The 20,556-nt window shown below is 53.4% G+C and overlaps 2 protein-coding genes across 13 annotated transcripts in view; both read left to right on the forward strand.

Annotated features, from left to right (window-relative positions):
* The window catches only part of LOC137775366 (homeobox protein Hox-C6), a 64,545-nt gene that overhangs the window by 31,200 nt on the left and 12,789 nt on the right, over nt 1-20,556 (forward strand). For 2 of the 12 annotated variants that reach the window (XM_068561171.1, XM_068561172.1), the window contains exons 2-4: nt 357-430; nt 6,407-6,752; nt 7,478-8,650. The exons of 4 other annotated variants lie outside the window; for them this stretch is intronic. In XM_068561171.1, the coding sequence (XP_068417272.1) occupies nt 6,599-6,752; nt 7,478-7,785 (462 nt within the window). In that variant the 5' untranslated portion in view covers nt 357-430; nt 6,407-6,598 and the 3' untranslated portion in view covers nt 7,786-8,650. 6 more of the 12 variants (XM_068561173.1, XM_068561169.1, XM_068561170.1 and 3 more) reach the window with 4 other exon arrangements.
* On the forward strand, nt 11,040-13,223 carry HOXC5 (homeobox C5). The gene is made up of 2 exons (XM_068560816.1): nt 11,040-11,493; nt 12,212-13,223. The coding sequence occupies exons 1-2, from the start codon at nt 11,040-11,042 to the stop codon at nt 12,424-12,426; spliced, it is 669 nt and encodes a 222-aa protein (XP_068416917.1). The 3' UTR covers nt 12,427-13,223.

Raw genomic sequence — 20,556 nt, forward strand, 5'->3', positions numbered from 1 at the left:
GGGTGGGGGGAATTATGGGGACACCATAAACCTCCGGGTGTCCTGGTGGTGGAGAGACAGAGCAGCCTCCAGCTTTTCTTCCTTCCCCCTGGCAACTGCTTGGTTAAGGGGGCCACACTCATTGAGAAAGTGGAGTCCCCCTCACCCCACTCCTTTCTGCAGTTTTCCCTGAGACATAGGTTGTTGGGGTTTTAAATCAGGGTAATGTTGGCGGATTCATAAAGCTAGATAAAGCATGTCGCTCTCCCCTCACCCTCCCATCTCCTCAGCCCCCAAAATAGCAGTGAATTTAAGCAAATCCTACAAAATTAAATTGCCCCTTCACTAAAGATCCTATAAATCTCCAATCCCACCAGGTGTAGAGTCGGAGAGGCCGCTGTTTGCCTCTAATTTTGCTCCTGGCTATCAAATCTGAAAGAGTATCATTGAAGTAAGTAATATTCTAGTTTCTGAAATTAATTTCCCCCCTGCCCATCTCTCTCCCTCTTTTCGCCAGCGCAGATTAAATGGTTCTTTCAGGTCTGCAAACAATAAAGGATAAAATTATTTATAGGGAAATGAGGATGATGTTTCATTGTTGGCTTATTGTTCTAGAACATAATATTTTATTTTCAAGTGGGAAAACTTAGACCAGGGGAAGAAAGGGAAAGCGAGGGAGAAAGTGAGGGGAGGCAGGGAACCACACACAGAACCTAGTCGTACATAACTTTTATGACATTTACAATTTCCTCATGACAACTCGGTGTGACGTCATAAATGCCTTGTTCTTGAATTTTACAATTTTCATAAACCTCCAAAAGGGGTCCAAACAGTGCTCGGTGCGGAGGGGTATAAGAGAAGCCAGGAAGTTGGGGATCCTTTGTCCTTATTCTGGGGGCCAAAAATATCCTGAATATTCTGGATTTTCATTTTCCCTCCTGGGCCAAGCATGGCTACTTGCTTTCCCTCCCTGAAATGTCACTCAGGGTCTGAGCTCCCTCCCCATTCCCAGTGGGGATGAGATACAGTGTCCGAAGTCTCTCTGTACGCCCCCACCTCAGCTGATATTCAGCTGCTTGGGATAGAGGTGGGAGGCTTGGGGGCCAGGCCCCCAAAGCCAAAAATGATTTCTTCCAGAGGGAGCCAAAAGGGGCTCAGGGCTGAGTGTAATGGGACAGAGATGCTGAGGACCTATTTTACTTTTTAACCTTCAGCCAGAGAAGTGAATTGAGAAGCCAAACAAATGCCGGTGTGGGAGTTTGTGTCTGCTAATGGTAGCAGCATTGAGTGGAGTGGTGATAAGGAAAGGTCAGGCAGAAATCTGGACAGAGAGAGGGAAAAGAGAAAATATGATGTGAGTTAGCAGTGTCCTTCCAGGTACCTTTCTTCTGTGTTTAATTGCAAATAAAGCAAAAGCAGCTTGGGCAGCCTCTCAACCTCTCAGCTCAAAAGCCCAGGCCTCTGAGGTGTTTGGGGCAGTTCTCAGGCACTTGACATGCCCCCATCTGGCCTTTTCCTCCTTCCCCCCTCCCTGCTGACCCCCAACTCCATTCAGCTAGCCAGCCTGGGCCCTGTCCCCAGAATATCAGCACCCCCAAATGGGATCCATTTCCGGGTTGGGTGTGTCAAATTTCACTTCTCTCCAAGTATCTCCACGCCTGAACTTTGAAAGACGAAAGAGCATTCTTTTTTGCAATGCAATGTGTGTATGGGGAGGTATGAGCTCAGACAATTTCCCCACTGGATCTTTGAGAAGCTGGGGGCTCCTTGCGTCAGCTATGCTTTGGTATCCCCAAGCAGACCCCGTTCCCCGTGTTCAGGTTCTCTGGCAGACTAGGAAACTCTCTCTGCAATCCTTTTACTCCGGATTCTGTGGAGATCAAAGGAGCTCGTACACAAAACACTAGGCATTTGGAGTAGGATTTATTTTTTTTAATTTTTAAATAAAAAAAAATCCAATCATAAGTCAGTCGGGCCAACTGAGCAGTCACTCTAGAACAGCAAAGCCTTAACCAAACAGTGCTATTGTGAGGTGAGCAGAACAATTATTGAAACTCAGCTTTCTCTGCAAGAGGGATTTCAGCCTTCGCCCAGTGGCACAAAAGGGACCAGTGGGGCAACCGCTCCTCTCCCGCCCTGGAAGTCGAGGATTGAGGGGGTGGGTCGGCAGCTATAGTGGCTTCCAGGCAGCCAGGCGCTCAGGCCGAGTGCTGAGTCCTGCGGCTCCAGTGCCCACGTCCCCGAGCAGCCTCCAGAGGCGCCGAGCTGTAGTTGGTGGCGCCGGCAGCCAGGAATGGAGTGTGTGTATCTGTGTGCGAGGCTGGGCGAGTCACAGACATCGGTGCAGAGTTGGGGGATCTGGGGAGAGAGAGAAGACTGGCAGAATACAAACTAAACAGGACCTCTGGAGAAGATTGTCCCCAAATAAAAATTCCAGATCTCATCCCTCTCACTTCAGATACCCTTACCCAAGAAATTAATATATTTCCCAGAGCAGAGTGGAAAGCAAAGGCAGGCAAGATGAGGCCTGCCCATGAACCCCTCCAGGGCCAGCGTCCAGTCCCAGCCACCCTCTCCCCAGTTCAGAGCTACACAGGCCCCCAGCCCCCAGCCTGGAGCGGGGTAAGGCTGGAGTAGGAGCCCTATACTTGCCCTGGGAAACCCTCAAGTGCCCAGCCTCCAATGCAACTTTGGGGACTCCAGACCAATGACTGCCCCCCACTCAGGCCCAGGGCACCTACAGTAAGTTCTCTCCTATAACTAGCACTCATGAAAAGCATGTGTTTTGGATGGGGGTGGGTGGCTGAAGCAGGGAGCCGGGCAACTTTCCGCCTTTATTCCTTTTCTGTGTTTTTGCAATTCTGTTTCTGAATCCACTAATTCCAGCTCTGAAAGCGAACCGCCCTTTCTGCCAAACCCCCTCCGATGCCTGATTCCGGAGGCCGAAGGGGGCAGACCAAGTCGGAGACCTATGGGCCTGATGGGGAGTGTTCTCTGATTTCTCTAGGCTTGTTTTATAGAAACAAAGAACAAGTTCTCACCCCTCCTTCCCAGGACTTGTGCATATTTACAGAGCTCAACTGCAGTTTTAATAAAACATCTGTTCTTGCTTCTGCTGATGAGTTTCCATAATTGTTTTCAGACAAATTTAACAGGAAAATATAAATATATTTAGAAAAACCCAAGTCCCAGCTTTCCCCCCATAGACAGTTGTTCTTTTGCCAAAAAAATAAAATTATCATGAAATGAAAAGAGGAAAATATAATCCAATGGAGGGAAGATCCGGCTCATCTGACCTGCTCTCCCCCCATGGAGCGAATCCTTCCAGCAAATTTCAGCTGCATAATTAAAGATCCACTGAAAGAAGAAGGCTTCATTCCTCAGGAATGAAAGGTGATGGGGGAAGAGTGTGTTGGAAATTAATTTTGCCGAAAGTCTTTAAGCAGTAGGGGAATTTATTTGTATTTCTGCTTCCCCTTCTCCCCCCCCCCCGTCCAGCATTTCTGCCTCTTTCCCCCAGCAGCTGGTTCCTGTTCATTATAAATCGGTGAGACCTTTCAGTCTCTGCCCTCTGTTTAGGGACGTAATAAAACACTTAACTTTCCGGGGCTGAGACTTACATTCTGTTCCTCAGGTCGCCCACCCCCGCGCCCACCGCTTTTAGGCCCTAAAGGAGACTCTCCCCAACTTTGGGGCCCCTTTCCCCTCCAGACTTGGTTTAGGAGGGGCTCAAGGAAACCCAGGCATCCTTGCTGGGGAGCTGCAGCACATGTTTCCCCAGAAGCCCCTTCTTTCTTTCAAGGTCCTTCCTTCCCCCACCCACCCATGAAAGAGATTTTAAAATACGTAGAAAATCAACACTCATTGAAAGCGAAACCTCATTAAGACATCCTATCTTCCATCATTCAATTTGTTGTACATTGCAACAATTTAATATCTTGAAGGAAATATCACTGACATGATTTATCCCTCTAGCAATCTCTCTCTGAAAAGGAGGTGGGGGTGGGGAGGGGATTTACTCTCTCTTCCGGCCTCTTTTACGTGTTACACTGCTACCCTTAGGGCAGAATTGAGGATGGGAACTCTGAGAGCGGCTACTTGTATCCAGGGGTGCACTGACTTGCTCCTTAGTTCAGACTCCTCGGTCTTCCACCCCTTCCCCAGTTCTCTCTCCCTCTCCCTCTTGCCCTCCAGGGGGCCTGGAGCCCCAGCCAGCTGTTGGAAACCACTGCCCAGGCATGCCACGAATGCAATTCGAGGACAGCTGGATGCTAGAGCGAAAAGCAGCTTACGCTGGTGTCTGTTTGTGTACCTGCCATGGCACCCCAAAATGAGACAACTCATCTCAAAATTTCTTCCTTAATTTAAGAATCCTCCTCTACGCTTCACCTTCATCTCCTTGGGGAGAGGAAAGTATGGTCCAAGAGGGGGAACCTTAATAACTATAGGGGCCTTCCCCCTGCCCTTCTAAATACCAACACATTTCTCTCCTTTCTGAAGGACTGGGGCTGTATTTTTAAAAGCCAACACAAATTGTCTCGCAGGAAGACTCTTCCATCCCTTAACGAGGTTCATCATGTATTAAGTAACATGTTGTCTCCATCAGCTCCCACACAGTCTGCTTTTGGGTTCGAAACTTTATTTTTCCCCCCTAGTGACACTCCAGGGAAACCCTTAACGTTACAGAAGATGAATAAACGAGTTTTTTTCCCAGCGTAGTCCCGTTTATGGCTTTATTGCTACCCATTGATTACTCCGCTTTGTTACACAGAAGGAAAAGATCATAAAATCCGGAGACATCCGGGTTCTTGTTATAGCCAGTATCCCCCCACTACCAAAAAATGGTGAGGCGAAAATATGAGCTTCCACTGCTCCCTTCGCTTGCCCCACTGACCCCCGCTTTGTCAACTCAAAGCATTTTCAGCCTATGTTATGATATCAAAATAAGTTTGGATTAATCAGGGGAAAAAAAAAAAAGAACATCTGCACACCTTCCGCTCTTTCTGTTTGCCCACTGCGGCTCCCTCAGAAGCCTCGGACACAGCCGCCTTTTCCTAACCTTCTCTTCCTTTTTCTCAGCCCCCAGGTGGGAAGAAAATGGAGGTAGGGGGCTGCTGAGAGGCACGGCCCCACTAGGTGTGGCCGGCCCTTGGGTGAGAGCACCCCGGGAAACCTTGGCTGGAATCTCCAAGCCCCAGAGCTCAGGTCCAGGGGCACCTCCCTTGGCAGGACAGAGAGTCCGAGGGGGCAGGGGCTTCTGACCTGGGCAGGGGCTTTGAGCCTGCAAGACACACACTGTCCATCAAAACCCCGCCGGCCTTCTCTTCCTGGCTGGATCCTATGTGAATTACCCCAACGGCCCTGGCTGGCTCTAAATCATAAATTCTCACCAACATAAACAGGAGTTGATGTGTCTAGAAAGACTCAGAGTTCTTTCTTCTTCCTTTCTTCCTTTTTTTCTCTCTCTCCCACCTTTTACTTTTTTCTCTTCCTTTCCTATTTATTTTTAAAATAAATCTTCCCTTTTAGGCAAAAATGCTTCAAGAGTTTCCCCCAAAAGGGGTCCTGAGGAGGAGGTAGACGCGGGGGGGGGGTGGCTAGGAGGAAGAGGAAGCAGATGCATGGCTACTTTGCACACCTCAGCTCTGCCACTGCACCCTGAAGTCTCACTCTTCCCTCTTTAGAGTTAGGGACTCCCCACATGCTCCCTTCACCCCAGACTCTCCTTCCTCTGAGCACCATGTTTTATGCAATTTCTTTCCACTTTTGATTTTTTTAAAAAAATTATTGGGAAAAATATACTGGTTTAATGATGTGGACTCACTCCATGGAGTATCAAACCAGGATTTCCTGTAGGATTTCTGGGGATCCCCCTGAGCTGGGAGGGAGTTCCTCCCATGGAGAAATCAAGATGTAATTTTAGAAGGGGGCAGATATAAAAGATGAAATCAGATTGAAAATACAGGGATTTCTCCAGCCCTGGCTGTGGCTACAGCACAGCAAAGTTAGCTGGAGCTGAGAGATTTCCTGGGAGTGCAGCTCTCCTTTTCTGGGCCCCAAGGCCCTGCTCGGGGACATTCACCCTTCCTTCACCTTCAAATCAGTTCCCTTACATATATATTTTTAAAAGAAATCCAAGTCTTACTTTCAAAGCACACACTTAGTCTCAACTAGGGAATCAACAGAAGCAGAAGCGATTTTTTTCCCCCTTCTTGACATCTGGCTTGCGATTGGCTGGGAGGGGGTCAGCTGACTTTGTCATTTTGTCTGTCCTGGATTGGAGCCGTCCCTATAACCATCTAGTTCCGAGTACAAACTGGAGACAGAAATAAATATTAAAGAAATCATAGCCCGACCAGGTAAAGGCAAAGGGATGAACTCCTACTTCACTAACCCTTCCTTATCCTGCCACCTCGCCGGGGGCCAGGACGTCCTCCCCAACGTCGCCCTCAATTCCACCGCCTATGATCCAGTGAGGCATTTCTCGACCTATGGAGCGGCCGTTGCCCAGAACCGGATCTACTCGACTCCCTTTTATTCGCCACAGGAGAATGTCGTGTTCAGTTCCAGCCGAGGGCCGTATGACTATGGATCTAATTCCTTTTACCAGGAGAAAGACATGCTCTCAAACTGCAGACAAAACACCTTAGGACATAACACACAGACCTCAATCGCTCAGGATTTTAGTTCTGAGCAGGGCAGGACTGCGCCCCAGGACCAGAAAGCCAGTATCCAGATTTACCCCTGGATGCAGCGAATGAATTCGCACAGTGGTGAGTTTTACAGCTCTGAGATATAAATTAAATAAACTGAACTGGCTTTATGACCGGCTTCCCTAGAAGAACGGGCGGAGAGAGTTTTTTATGGCCCCATAAAAACAATCACGCTCGTCTCCTCGCCGACGCCGAGACAGGGCCCCCTCTTCTGCCCCCTCTGCTCGCCTCCCGCTTGCTCGCAGGGGCCTGGCCCCCTCGGCCCCTGACGGATTGGAGGGCTCCAAGGCAAGCTGAGGGGGCAGGAACAGGGCAGGGGATGAGGGGAGGGGGTGGGGGAGCCCCCCCAAAGTCGAGTCAGGCTGAGGAGAAGGGAGGGGGAGAGGAGGCGACAGAGAAGTGGGGAGAAGTTTCCAAGGAGCTAGGGCGCTTGGGGAGATGGGGGAACCCAGTCGTACAGAAATGGGGCCCCATCCCCCGTGTTTGGGATTTTTCAAAAATCAGCCTTTAGACTTGCAGCTTTCTGCCTGGTTCTGTCCCCCACCCTACCCCCACCTTTCTTTGGGACCCACCTACCAACCTGGGGGGGGGACTGAATGAAGTTGGGATCCTGGCTGTAGTACCCCCAGTGGGGGTGGAGGCAGGGCAGAGAGGAGAAGGCTGGAGCCCGAGGGGGCCCGTGAGTTGCTGGCCAAGTTGGGAGGGTCAGGGCTGTGCTAGGCTAAATCGTCTGCGGAGGATGCCTTGCTGATTGTTTTTAGTGTGTTTTGTGCCCGGATCTCTAGGGGTCGGCTATGGAGCGGACCGGAGGCGCGGTCGCCAGATCTACTCGCGGTACCAGACCCTGGAACTGGAGAAGGAATTTCACTTCAACCGCTACCTAACGCGGCGCCGGCGCATCGAGATCGCCAACGCGCTCTGCCTGACCGAGCGACAGATCAAAATCTGGTTCCAGAACCGCCGGATGAAGTGGAAAAAGGAGTCTAATCTCACGTCCACGCTCTCAGGGGGCGGCGGAGGGGCTGCGGTCGACAGCCTGGGCGGAAAAGAGGAAAAGCGGGAAGAGACAGAAGAGGAGAAGCAGAAAGAGTGACCAGGACTGTTCCTGCCACCCCTCTCTCTCCTGCTCCCTCGCTCCCCCCAACTCCCTCCTAATCACACACTCTGTATTTATCACTGGCACAATTGATGTTTGGACTTCCTGAGACAAAATTAGGGAGTCAAATATGGACCTGAAAAGTCAACTCTGGACCCCCTCCCTCACCGCACAGACTCTTTCACAAGGCGCCTCCTCCTCCTGCTCCTCCTGCTCCCTCGCTAGCTCGTTCTCGGCTCGTCTGCAGGCCCCTTCCCTCGCCCAGGCCTTGGGGCTCGTGCCTGAACCTCGCTTCAGACTCCACAGATCTCCCTCCAAACGAGGACTTGGCCTCCCACCCTCTCGGCGCCCCCCACCCCCGCCCCCGCGCAGACTGCCAGCTCCCGGGCCCGGGGGCCTCCGCTCCCAGGCCTCAGGGCCCGGCGTGGCAGCCGGGGAGGGCGGGAGGCCCAAGTAGGGTGCGTGGTGGTCCCACAGCAACCCCCAGGGCCTGCCCGCAGCCCCCGCCCGGCCCCTCTGCCCCAGCAAATGCCCAGCCCAGGCGAATTGTATTTAAAGAATCCTGGGGATCATTATGGCATATTACAAACTGTGACCATTTCTGTGTGAATATTTTTAGCTGTATTTGTGGTCTCTGTATTTATATTTATGTTTAGCACCGTCCGTGTTCCAATCCTATCTTAAAAAGGAAAAAAAAAAAAGAGGGGAAAGTACAAAAAGAGAAAAAATAGTGAATGACGTTTGTTTAGCCGGTAGGAGAAAAAAAATAAAAAAATCTCGTCGTGTTACCCTCCTGTATAAATCCGACCTCTGGATCCGTTCTCGAATATTTAATAAAACTGATATTATTTTTAAAAGTTTATATCGGGATTTCTGTTACTTCGCTCGCCTGCCGGCCTCGGGGTGAAACTTGGAACAGGCTCCGAGCGCTCCCGCGTCTGCCCGCCCCCTGCGAGCCCCCAGCCCCCTGCACGCGCCTCGCCCGGCCCGGCGCTGAGCCCTGCCTCCCGGTTCTCCCGGGGATCGCGCTGGTGGCTGAGAGGCCTCTCCGGGTTCCCCACATAGAGCAACGCCCTCGCCCCGCAAAAAGGGCCGCACGGGGTTTCGCTGGGGGTAGAGTGGGAGCCCGGGTTGGTCGGTGTGGTCTCCGGCCCCACACAGGCCTTTCTTCCTGCCTTTGGTAGTCTGGGGTCCTCGGCTTCTGAACCCCGGGCCCCAAAGGCCAGAAAGGACGCATTATCCAGGCCCCAGGTCACCCCCGCCCACTCCCCGGAGCGAGGAGGGAGGCGCAGCCGGAAGCCAGCAGGGCAGCCCCCGGCCCGCGCCAGGCCGACTCTTGCGAAACGTGGCGGAGGCGGAGAACCGAGGGAAAGAGGAGACCGCGGGACCCGAGCCCTTCGGCAGAGATTGAGCGATTCAAGGACATCTCGGAAAAGAAAGCCTGGAAACTGAGCTCTCGCCTGCTCTGGGACTCCTGACGTGGCCGGGACCAAATTCCTTCCTCCTTACAGCGCCAGCCCCAGTCTGGTTCCTTACTCTTTCTTCTGCCCTCAAACTAGGCCGGTGAGGAGCGCAGCCAGAGCCTAGCCCTTCCCCAGCTCAGGCCTTCTCTCCTAAGCCCAGCCAGAGAAACCTGAGTGGACCTAGGGGGTGAGGTAGTGAGGGGGTCTCCCAGAGGGAAAAAATCCGCCCGTTTTCCAGACCTTCCAGATCCCCCGCCAGCGCCCCCTCCAGCGCCTCTGCCAGCGGGGGCGGGAGGGGGGCTTCTCCTGGCCGGGGCGGATATTTCCTGGGGAGAGGCAGGCAGGAAAGAATAAGACTTGGGGCTAGCGGAGGGGGGATGTAAAGGGGCCGAATAGCTGCGGAGCCCCTGGTCACAGGCTGTGAAGGTGGCCCAGGCGCCAGCCCTGCCTACCCCCATCCCCCCACCCTCAGCTAGATCCTTTTGGACACCTCCAGAAAGCTCAGAAATTGCTCTCCTATGGACCTTTTGAACCCAGGTCCCTGGAAATCCTGGTCCAGAGGCCTTTCCTCCAAAGGGCACAAAACAGGCCTTTTCCTCTGCCCTGCTCATATAATATTTGTGGAAGCTTGAATCTTGCTTCTCCATGCCCTCAATTAACATCTATTTTCCATCCAAAATACCTGGCATGGGTACCACACCAGGGTCATACACAGGGATGCAGAGCAGTCCTCCAGTTCATTGTGTCTGGTTCTTTACCCACCCAGCTAGCCATCCACCCACTCACACAATTGAAAATTGCCTTGTTGCTACTCTGGGGTCCCTGGCACGATGAGGAGGCCTACTCATCTTCCCCTGGCTCCTCACCTCCAGGCTCATCCCAGAGTCCCCAGCACTCTCAGTCCCATGAGCCTCCTATCTAGTTCTGCCCACCCGGGACCCCTCCTCCTGGGCATCCTGCCTACCTCTGCAGAGGCTGGGTTCACTTTCTCAGGCTGACAGGCACCTCCTCAGCAGTATCAGGGCCCTGGGGCCTCAAAGGAAAGGGACCTCGACCCTTGGTTTAGAGAACCTGAGATAAGCCCCCTCCAGCCTGGGTAGGGGCTCTCCTACCTCAATCCCCTTCCCTCAGCCATTTTTGAACATTGAAAGACCCCGGGGTTGGGGAGGATGGGGCCATCCGTTACCCAAGAAAACCCCGAAAAAACAGAAAACAAAAAACCAAAAAGCAAAACAAACCCTCTGTGCATCCTAGTGAAGCCTCATCTCCCCTTAAAATTAAATACAATTTAAAAGGCCATTTCAGTGGTTTGTTGCAGCAACACCCAGCTTCTCCTCTACAGCGTGGAAAATCCAGAGTCCTGAAGGCCAGCCAGCGAGCCAGGCTGCAATTCCTCCAAGGAGGCACCAGGTGTCGCTGTGGGCTCGTTGTCCCGCCTACCCCCCAATTCCAAGGACCTTTTTTTTTTTCTCCCCCTTCTCTCTCTTTCTCTCTCTCCCTCACTCCCTCTCCCCCTTGGTTGGGCTTTGCCAACATATCAAGATGCGTTTCCCCGGCTTCCATCACTAACCTCCCGGAGGTCATCAAGCCAAATTTATGAGTGGCCGCTCGAGTCACGTGACTCTATTTAAGGCTCCCTTATTTGGGAAGGGCGCATAGGATAAAGAAAGAGATATCTCCACCTATAAATTGTGCACTTTGGAGAACACAAAACCCCTCAACTTCAAAGAGTCACAAATCACCCTTAATCAAAAAGGGTGCAGAAATTTTTTTCGGGCCCTCCCCGCCATGAGCTCCTACGTAGCCAATTCATTCTATAAGCAGAGCCCCAATATCCCTGCCTATAACATGCAAACTTGTGGGAACTATGGATCGGCCTCAGAGGTGCAGGCATCCAGGTATTGCTACGGCGGATTGGACTTAAGCATCACTTTCCCACCGCCTGCGCCTTCCAACTCTCTCCACGGGGTAGACATGGCTGCCAACCCCCGGGCTCACCCCGACCGCCCCGCCTGCAGCGCCGCGGCCGCTCCGGGACACGCTCTGGGCAGAGATGAAGCGGCTCCTCTGAACCCCGGGATGTACAGTCAGAAGGCGGCTCGCCCAGCGCTGGAGGAGCGAGCTAAGAGCAGTGGGGAGATCAAAGACGAGCAGGCGCAGACAGGGCAGCCCGCCGGACTGAGCCAGCCACCGGCCCCGCCACAGATTTACCCGTGGATGACCAAACTGCACATGAGCCACGGTAAACTTTAGGACTTCATTTTGCGCGCTCGGGTCCGCCTGGGTTTTATAGGCCATGCGGGGCAAATAAAGAAAAAAAACCTGCGGCCATAAATTTTACGATCCAGGCATCAATGGCTCGTAAAACTGTCCACTAAAAGGCTTAGAGGCTGTGTGCGCCCAAATTTACGACGACATAATTGGATCATAGGAACAAAACGTGTATAAAAGGCAATATTCAATTTTGGGGGGAGAGGGAGGGAGTTAAAAAAATAGAGGAATCTGAAGGGTGAGGAGCGCGGGGCTCCAGAGCGGGGATCCCCCCGCGGTCCTTCCTCCCTCCCCTGCGGAGCCGGCTCGGCCGCCGCTTGCCGCTCCGGAAGATTTCAGCGACTTGGGAGGGGCGGGAGGGGGGTCCCCGGTGCTCGGATCTCGAGGGTGCTTATTGTTCGGTCCGAGCCTGGGTCTCCCTCTCCCCCCCACCCCCTCAGCCCCTCCGGCGGCTTCTGAGTGCAGGCTGCGGCGGAAAGTTTCCTGCCTGGGCGGAGGCGCCTCTCCCGGGGCCAGGCTGGGCTGGGCTGGGCCGGGCTGGGCCGGGCCCGCCTGCGGCCCGCCGGGCCTGTCCTGCCCCGCTCGCGTCTTCTCCCTCCGGCTGCGGGTGGGGGCCTGGGGCTGGGATGGGGAAGCTGGGGCGCTGCACGCTATTCACCCCTTCCTGGCTTGGGGGGTTTATATTCCAGAGACTGACGGCAAGCGGTCCCGAACCAGTTACACGCGCTACCAGACTCTGGAACTGGAAAAAGAATTCCATTTTAACCGCTACCTCACTCGCCGCAGGCGCATAGAGATCGCCAACAACTTGTGTCTCAACGAGAGACAGATCAAGATCTGGTTCCAGAACCGCAGGATGAAGTGGAAGAAAGATTCCAAAATGAAAAGCAAAGAGGCTCTCTAGAGGCAGCGGGGAGGCCCGCCGAGAGCACCCCGAGCCCGCTTCGGTCCCTGCGCCTTTCCTTTTCGGTTTTCCTCTCTCGGTATAGGGCGGGGGCTTGGAGCATCGGCTCCCCGGCCTCACAGACAAAAAGCTCTTTCCCTTGGCATTCCGCATCCCCACCGACCCCAGGTTCCCGCGTGGCTGCCCGCGCTGCCCGGACTCCCCTCAGTTCTGCTCAGCACCGAGGTCCCAGGGCAGGCTATCCGCAGGATCCCCAGAGGGCTGTGGCATAGGGGCTGGTGCTGAGCGAACCCGGCCTGGGCTGCCTCTCAGGATTCCTGCCCCAGCGTGGCCGCCGGGGTTCAGGTGGGCCCTGCAGGCGCCTCAGGCCCCGCGCCCGGACCCTCCGGCCTCGCCCTCTCCTTTGTTCCAGGCTGCGGGCTCGGTAAGAGGATGGTTGTGCCTGGCGGAGTCCGGCACCAGACTCGGGGTGCTTCCTTGTAGCCACTAAACTCGATGTTCATTTTTTAAATGATTTGCATATGAAAGGGGGAAGATGACTGACTGTCTGCCTAGGGCCCCCTTGGTTGCCCTATGCTCTCCCAACCTGCACCCGCCACCCCAAAGCCCGGGGACTTGTCCAGCCTGCGCTCTCTGCATGCCCTCTCAGGCCCCCAGCCTCAGACCGCTAGCTAGCTCAACTATTGGGGTTCCCTGCTACTGGACCCCAGCAAAGGTCCTAGAGGCTCCTGGCTGCCCCAGCAGTCCCTGCTACGACTTCCGGTGTCCTTCTGCTCATCGCTATTGTCCAACTATTTATTGACTCCAGGTCTTTCCTGAAACTATATTTTGTCATATCAAATAAAGACAAAGAGAGAACAGGACTAAAGATGCAGCGGCTCCTCTCTGTTTGGGGGGCATGTATTGGGGAAAATTGTCTAAATGGGCTATGGGTGTTGGGGGAGGCCCGCAGCCTTTAAGCCTCTCCTTTAAAATAATCTTTAGGAACCTCTAGGAGTATTGAGAAGAAGAAGGTCAAACTAAGCTTCTTTCCCAATCCCTGGCTCCAAGAAGGACCTCTCGGGGAAGGGGAGGGCACCCAAGCCGTCTGTACTGGCTTTTCCCATGCTGTGGCTGTCCCAGGCATTCAGGCCTCTGCACCCACTCCCACTTTGGCTGGATGGATCTGAGGCCTCTAGACTGGCAGCGGCCCCACAGCATGCCAGAGCTAATCTGCAGGGACCAAGGACCCATGGCTCCACGGTGCTCAGACTCAGGCCCTTCTGGGCCTGTGCAGAGCTCTCTCAGGGCTATGTGGTCCCCGGGCCTCGCTGGACATAGAGGAAGGGCTGAGCCCTCAGCCTAGGGGCCTATTTGGTCCCAAAAGGATGCTCAGAAAGAGTTGGTACTGCTCAGTAGAGGGGCGCTGTGGGAGGAGGTGTGTGAGCTTTCTAAGGTTGGGGGGAAGCAGTGGGGCAACTTGCAGTGTGTACCTGCCTGGCAGGAAATGTTCAGACTGTCTTCCCCACCTCCTAGGGCCTAGGGCTATGCAGGACAATTAGCTGGGAGAGGAGTTGCATAGACCAGTGCCTGAGTTGCGTCTGTTTGCCATCGTTTATCTCAGTCTTTGGGATTTTGTGTGGAGGGGGAGGGGGAGCTAAAGGGAAGGGGAGAAGGCAGATAATTCAGGTGGTGCCTGAGGCTGGCCTAGGCCAAAGATCTGCTCCGCCCCAGGCTCCTGGGATGGGATGGGGGAGGAAGTACTTTATAGGAGAAACAAATGCGGGAAGGGTTCATAAAACTTTACTGCATTTCCTCTCCCGCCTCCCACGACGGGGTGATTTCCTGGAGCCAAGCCTAGGCCCCCCACACTGGGGGCGGGGGCCAGTTCGGTATCTGGGCTAGAAGTCTATTCCAGCAGCCAAGAGGGAAAGGGAGCAGAGAGGCTTTGGGGAGGGGCAAGGAGAATATTTATGATTATTAATGCTGATGCTCCTTGGATTTATTATAAGGACTGACTTCTCTGCATCCCACTGCCTAAGCTGCCAGTCTGTCATTTTTTTTTTTCTGAAAGACCCAAGAGCCTTGCCTCACCCCATGCCTAGCATGTAGGAGGTCTCCACACATGTTTCTTGAACTGCACCCATGGCTACACCCTTCCCCTTCTCACTGCACTCAGGCCAGGTTAGGGAGCCTGTAATGTCTCTCTTCCACTGGCGCTCAGCAGTCAGCCCAGCCCTGCACCAACTCATCTGTCTCCTTTCTCTCAAATAAAATGTGTAATTTTCTTCAGGGAGTTATTTTAATTTTTTCTCCATGCTGAGTAAAACTATTGGGCGAGCAGTGAAGTGTGGAGAAGCACTGGCGTCTCCAGTGGGTAACAGTTAACTAAGAAAGAGGTCGTGGTGCCCACCATCACCCACCCCAGCCTCCCTGACTGCCGAGGCCCTGCGCTTCCTCCTGGGGGTTGAGGTGCGGTGGGGTGAGGGGATGCATCGCCCCGGGAGGAGAACCAGGAGCTTGGCCAGGGGTGGGGACAGTGTGGCTCAGACCCGCTGGGCAGGGTACACCAGCCCCACTGTGCACTGATGCCTCCTCCCCGCAGGGTTTGGGTCTCTCTTTCCCTGGAGGAGCTGGAGTAGTGACTCCAATCGGCCAGACTTGGGTAGACACAGCCGTGCCTGCCAGTTTTCCACCCTCTGTCACAGTCCGCAGACCTGCGCTCAGGGCCCAGCCTCTGCTTCAGCGGCATCAGCGACCACAACCTAGACAGAGGCCTCGGACATACTCCCTTGCACTGCGAGTGGGTACGGCCCAGACTCTTGCGTTCTCCCAGAGCAGAGGCTTCTGCTTCACCAGCCGGCCTCCTGGAACAATCTTCAAGTACCAGGGTTTGGCATTGCTCTTGGGGAGTTAGTGGAGGGGCTTCTGGGTCCCAAACAGATACCACGGAGCTTGCTTCTTCACTTTGCCCTGGAACCCACCCCCTCTGGCAGTGAGAAAGAAGGGGAAGAAGCGTGACTTACCTTCCCGGGGGAGTGGGAAGAGGGGGACACGGCCCACTCTGAGCAATTAGAGGAGAGAGGAGAAAAAAAATAGGAGGAAAAAAAATATCAACATGACCTCGAAGGCGACAGGTCCTTATGGAAGTAAGTAAGTAAGTAAATAAATAAATAAAGATCCACCCTCTCCCCTCTCCCCTCTCCCCACCCTGCAAGGGGGGTATGGGGGTGAGGCCAAGGAGCAGCACAAGGGCTTTTTAGTGTAACTGAGCATTAGGGAAACACGCACTGCTTCTATGTGAATTTAGGAGTTTGAAACTTTTGGAGGTTATTTATGTGAATGGCCCGAAGGCAAGCCCATGAGTGGCTCTTGGGGGACCACGTGATGTCATTAAACCAAGTTTTATGGTGTAGGGAGAGCTGACAAACCCACAATATATTTACATCATATATAATCTTAACTGTCCAGCCACGCAGCTGCTGGTGAGGTTTAATGCTAGGACAGAGGGCCTGGCAGTTAAGAGGGGATTACGGCGCTGGGGATGATGGTGAGAGAGGTTACATCTTCGCAAATGAATCCCAGACGAACGCTGTAAGTTAATTTTCTCTATCTCTGACCCTTTCTCTCATTTACCTAATCCCCCCCCCCTCAAAGAGGAGGCAGTTCCCACTCATGAAGGGAGGGGAAGAAGGCCTCCCCAGGCCTCCCCAGGCTGGGGTGGGAGAAGAAGAGGAGAAGCCGCTGGGAGGTAGGAGGATGGGGGAGCTTGTCTCCCCAGACCAGTCCTCTCCACCCCCAGCCCCTCGGTCCCTCCAGCTGCAAGTCGACTGGGGTAAAGAGAGACCTGGGTCCTGTAGAGCTTTGCCAGGTCGCCCTGACCCCCTCTCCCTTCTCAGCTGGGAAGAAAGACAGCGGCAGACACAGGGATGTTTGGTGTTTGTTAGGAGTGTGTAAACTCTAGGCACAAGTGCAAAGGGCCTCTGGGGCCCTTGTTCTGGGGAGGGGCCAGTTCAGCCCTTGGCCAGTGGCCCAGAGTCCAGGCAGTGCAGGCAGCTGGGGAGGGGGACAGGGAAGGAGGCCTTTGGGACTACTGAGCCCACAGGCTGTGAACTGAAATGGCGGAAGCATCTTAAAGTTGGCGGGTGGAGCCCAGGGAGTCCCGAAACATTCTCTCTCTCTTCACCACCAGGCCTGGGTGGGCAGCTGTCCCAGTCTCCAGTCTGGGGTCTTAGTCTGTCTGGGGCCAGTGTGGTTTCATGCCTCCCCCTCCCTCTAACTGTCGGGGTCTTTCCTGGCATCCCTAGCGCTGGCCTGAGGTAAAACTAGGCCCTGGAGGCCTAGAGGCTCCTGCTGTGAGTGGAGTATAAATGGGCATGGGAGTGGAGGCAATGTCTTTACTAGGCTGGCCAGGAAAGTCCCCTAGCCCCGAGGAGAGAGTGGCCTCTGGGCGATGGAGCCCTCAGGACCCAATATGGGCATGGTGCCCTGGGGCCAATCTCAGGCTGGGACTCCCTTCAGGTTTCTAGGAAGGAACAGCAGAGGCGTTGGGCACGGAGGCACGTGTCCTCCACACGCAGGTGTGGAGGACACGTAGTGTTCACCTGCCCGTGCTTCACTGGGAGCTAAACCAAGAAAATGACAACATAGGAACGCAGGTTCTCTGAAGGGGCCAGGGATTCCAAAGCAGAGTGGGAAGTGGGTCCTTAGAGGGCAAGGCATCTAGGCCAGGGGAAAGGGGGAGGGGAGCGAGGGGGTGAGCCAGAGCAGAGGGGGAGGGAATGCTTTGGGGGCAAGGGGCTCTGGGCGCCCACTGGGTGGAGAGGTGCAGTTGGGGGACAGGAGGAGGACGCTGTTACCGTGCCCCTGTCGCCCAAAAGACTGAGAAAGAAACAGGAATCAGGCAGAGGCAGGGAGCCCAGGCAGACTCTGGCAGGGTGATGGGGGACAGAGACCCAGGGACACCTGGTGTCAGAGCTGGAGCCCCATCCCTCGCTCTAGGGGACTGTCGCATGCGTGAGGAGCTGAAGAGCGGGGGATGGGGGGCTCCCAGGTGGAGAACTCTCCAAAGCCTTCCCTCCCGGGCCTCAGCCCCTCACCACCCGCCTCCCCCTCCAGCCTCCCACCCCTTTATTTTCTGGAGAAGCGTTAGGATCCCAGCGGACTCTTCCCAGTAACTCATTGGAGAATTAACTCTCGTGTTCTCCCTTTCTCATTACGGGCCCTCCCCGACTCTACCCCTCCCTCCCAGTCTGATTTTGAGGATTTTTGGAAACTTTCCATCCAAGCAGCAGGGAGATGGGAGTTTCCCTTGGTCTATAACTTGACTCCCCCACTCCCTCCAGCCTCCCTTGGGTCTGGGGGAGCGAATCTAATGGTCTTCAATCAAGAATTTAACCAGGGCCAAAGTCCCACACCCAGGCAAGACTCGCTGCCTTCCCCCACTCCTGGCCAGATCTCAGTCCCAATCCCTTCAGCTCTGTGTAGCAGGGTGAGTGAGTGTGTTTCTGTTTTACAGATTTACACAGCGTCTCTCGGAGGGTTTCTATGACTCCCTCGCCCCCTTTTCCTGTTTCTTAGGCGCAAAAGTTCCATGTAAATATCACCCCTTCTTCCCACCGCAGTAATTGCAGACTGTCTTTCCTCTCAGATAATTTGCCACGGCGTTGTTGTTGTTGTTTGTTGTTTGTTTTTTTGTTGTGGTGGTGGGTTTATTTATTTATATTGCTGTTTTGTAGGACTAATACAAATGGCAGTAGTACAAATACAAACGGGCCTTGAGATTCTTGGTTTTCCCACCCCTCCCCCATTCTGGAATTTGAGGTTTCTCTGGCGTAGGGGGATGGGCGGTCCATCAGGTGCCAAGGTGCCCCAACTAACCCGGAAAGCTTTTAATTTTGTTCCTAGGTCTTTAACCCTAGAAGAGGTCAAGCAACCAATCAGAAATGCGCTAAGCAGGGTCACATGGCCTTTAGCAACCAATCAGCCAAAAAGTACTGGGGTCTCAGTTTCGGCCTTCCCCACACTCCTCTTCCTCTCTCCCCACAACCCTCTTTAGTTCTTGGGTCCTCCATGTCTCTGATGTGAAGGGGATAAGTGATGCTGAGAATATTCTAGCCCTCTTCCTCTGTCCCTGACCCAGCTCTGGGGAGTCTTTGGCTTTTGTCCTCCAGTTCTAACAAAGTTATACTTCGAGATCAGTCTCAACTGTACTGGGATCTGAGGTTGTGGGGTATCCTCTGTATTATTCTCATGTTCTCCTGTGTGATCTTACCCAATTCCCTGGACTTTATAGATAATGCACTCTAGATTAGGCTGTACAGTGGGTGTGGATACAAACTCCAGCCCTGAATTCAAATTCTGACTATGATTATTCCCTATACACTTACCTTGCACACCTTTTCGTTTTCATTCTCTTCTGATCCTCTTGGGGACGGGTGGAGTGATTAGAAGAGACCTCTTTTGATTTATCTTTCTGGAAATGCTCCAGAAGCCATTAGCTTTATCAAAGTGTCTCTGGCATGGTTGGGGAAGGGAGCAAAAGGGAAGGGAGACTTTTTGAAAGTTGTATTTGGTAACTTTAGTTTGTTGAATAACTTCAAGTCAGTTGAAAGAAGCATTCTGGAAAAGGGAATCAGCACAGAAAACCAGGACCCTTCCCCCTCCCTGCCCCCATACTAAACAGGTGATGGATTTAAGTCCCCTTCCTTTCCATTCTTCTAACAAGATATGATGATGATGATGATGATGATGATGATGATGATGATCCTTTGTCCTGGCCAATGGTTATCAAAGGACACAGCCACCGAAGGTGTGGATTTTGGTGTTTGTGTTTATACATGGGTTAGGTCAGAACAAGCAATGGCTGATAAACTAGTTCTGAGCAAGACCATCTGATGGCACAGAGAATGTGCATGTATGGCAGGTGTGCTTGTCCTCATGTCTCCTGAACACTTGACTTTCAGGTCCAGACCTAGGCATTTCTCCCCCCACCCCCATCCCCCAGTCTCCAAGGCTTTGTTCCAGGGTTAATTTTCCGGTTGAGTTCCCCTCCCCTCCCCTCCCCTCCCCTTCTCCTCCTCCTCCTGAACTCGTGCCCTCCTTGAACTGACTGAGGAGAAAGAGTTCTGATGGGCTGTGCCACCCAGACCTCTAAGCCCTCCTCTGGGGGTGTCAAGGGATAGCCCAGATTGAGCTGGGCTTTGTCAGCACTCCCCTGTCAATTTGCCTTCTGGGTGGGGCTGATTTGGGGCCAATGCCACAGGTCAGGTGGGAAGGATTAGAATGAGAAGCCAGAGGGAGGGCAGCTCTTCTCAGAAACCATTGAGCCCCCACTTCCCAAGTCACCTTCAACCCCACCACTCCATTGACCTCTATCATGAATTATTAGAGCACACAAACTTATCTTTCCCTGGTAGATGGTGTGGTAGTCTTGCCTGAGACCAATCCTCATCTCTATGTGGATATCTCATGCTGGAGTTTCCAGACTCTAGGAAAGCAAGGAAAGAAAAGGCAGGAGTGTTGGCTCATTCTAAGCAGGCACTGGGAAGAGAGAGATTTTATTGCCTCAGCCCCTCTTAATATCCAGGTCAACTTTATCTGTGTCTTTGACTCTCACTCTCTTTGTGTAATTGCTTTGGGCTGAGTTTCTGAGCTGAAACATCATTGTCCTGGGCTTTAATTCTGTGCTTTCCTTTCCTGGAGAGACAGGCACTGCTCTGAGCCTCCTCCTCAGTGGGATTGGAGACCCTGGAGCCCTTAGAAGTGGAGAAGGGACAGAATCTGGATTCAGGACCCCAAGCTAGGGCTTTTTGGCTTTTTGAGGTTCAATTTAATGAAGAGGCTAGCTGTTAGAGGGCCAAGAAAATCACATCCGTTTTGTCGGGTCTTTGTAACCCAGAATGGTGGGTCTGTTGTGATACCTCCCTTCACTGCTTTGATGGGGTCCCAGGAGCCCAAGGAGTCTGGACTGAGGAACTGAGGTGATAGAGATCTCTTTGTCCTTGAGTCCTACAGAAGAACCCTGGGATCCATTTTCTTCTCCCACTCCTAGGAAGATTCACTGTGTGGGGGTGGGGGTGGGAAGGAGATGAAATTTGGGACTTAGGGAAGTTGGGCTAGGTTATCCAGGACCTTGTTCAGCCTCTGATG

The sequence above is a fragment of the Eschrichtius robustus genome, chromosome 13 (genome assembly GCF_028021215.1).
Source record: "Eschrichtius robustus isolate mEscRob2 chromosome 13, mEscRob2.pri, whole genome shotgun sequence".
NCBI lineage: Eukaryota > Metazoa > Chordata > Mammalia > Artiodactyla > Eschrichtiidae > Eschrichtius > Eschrichtius robustus.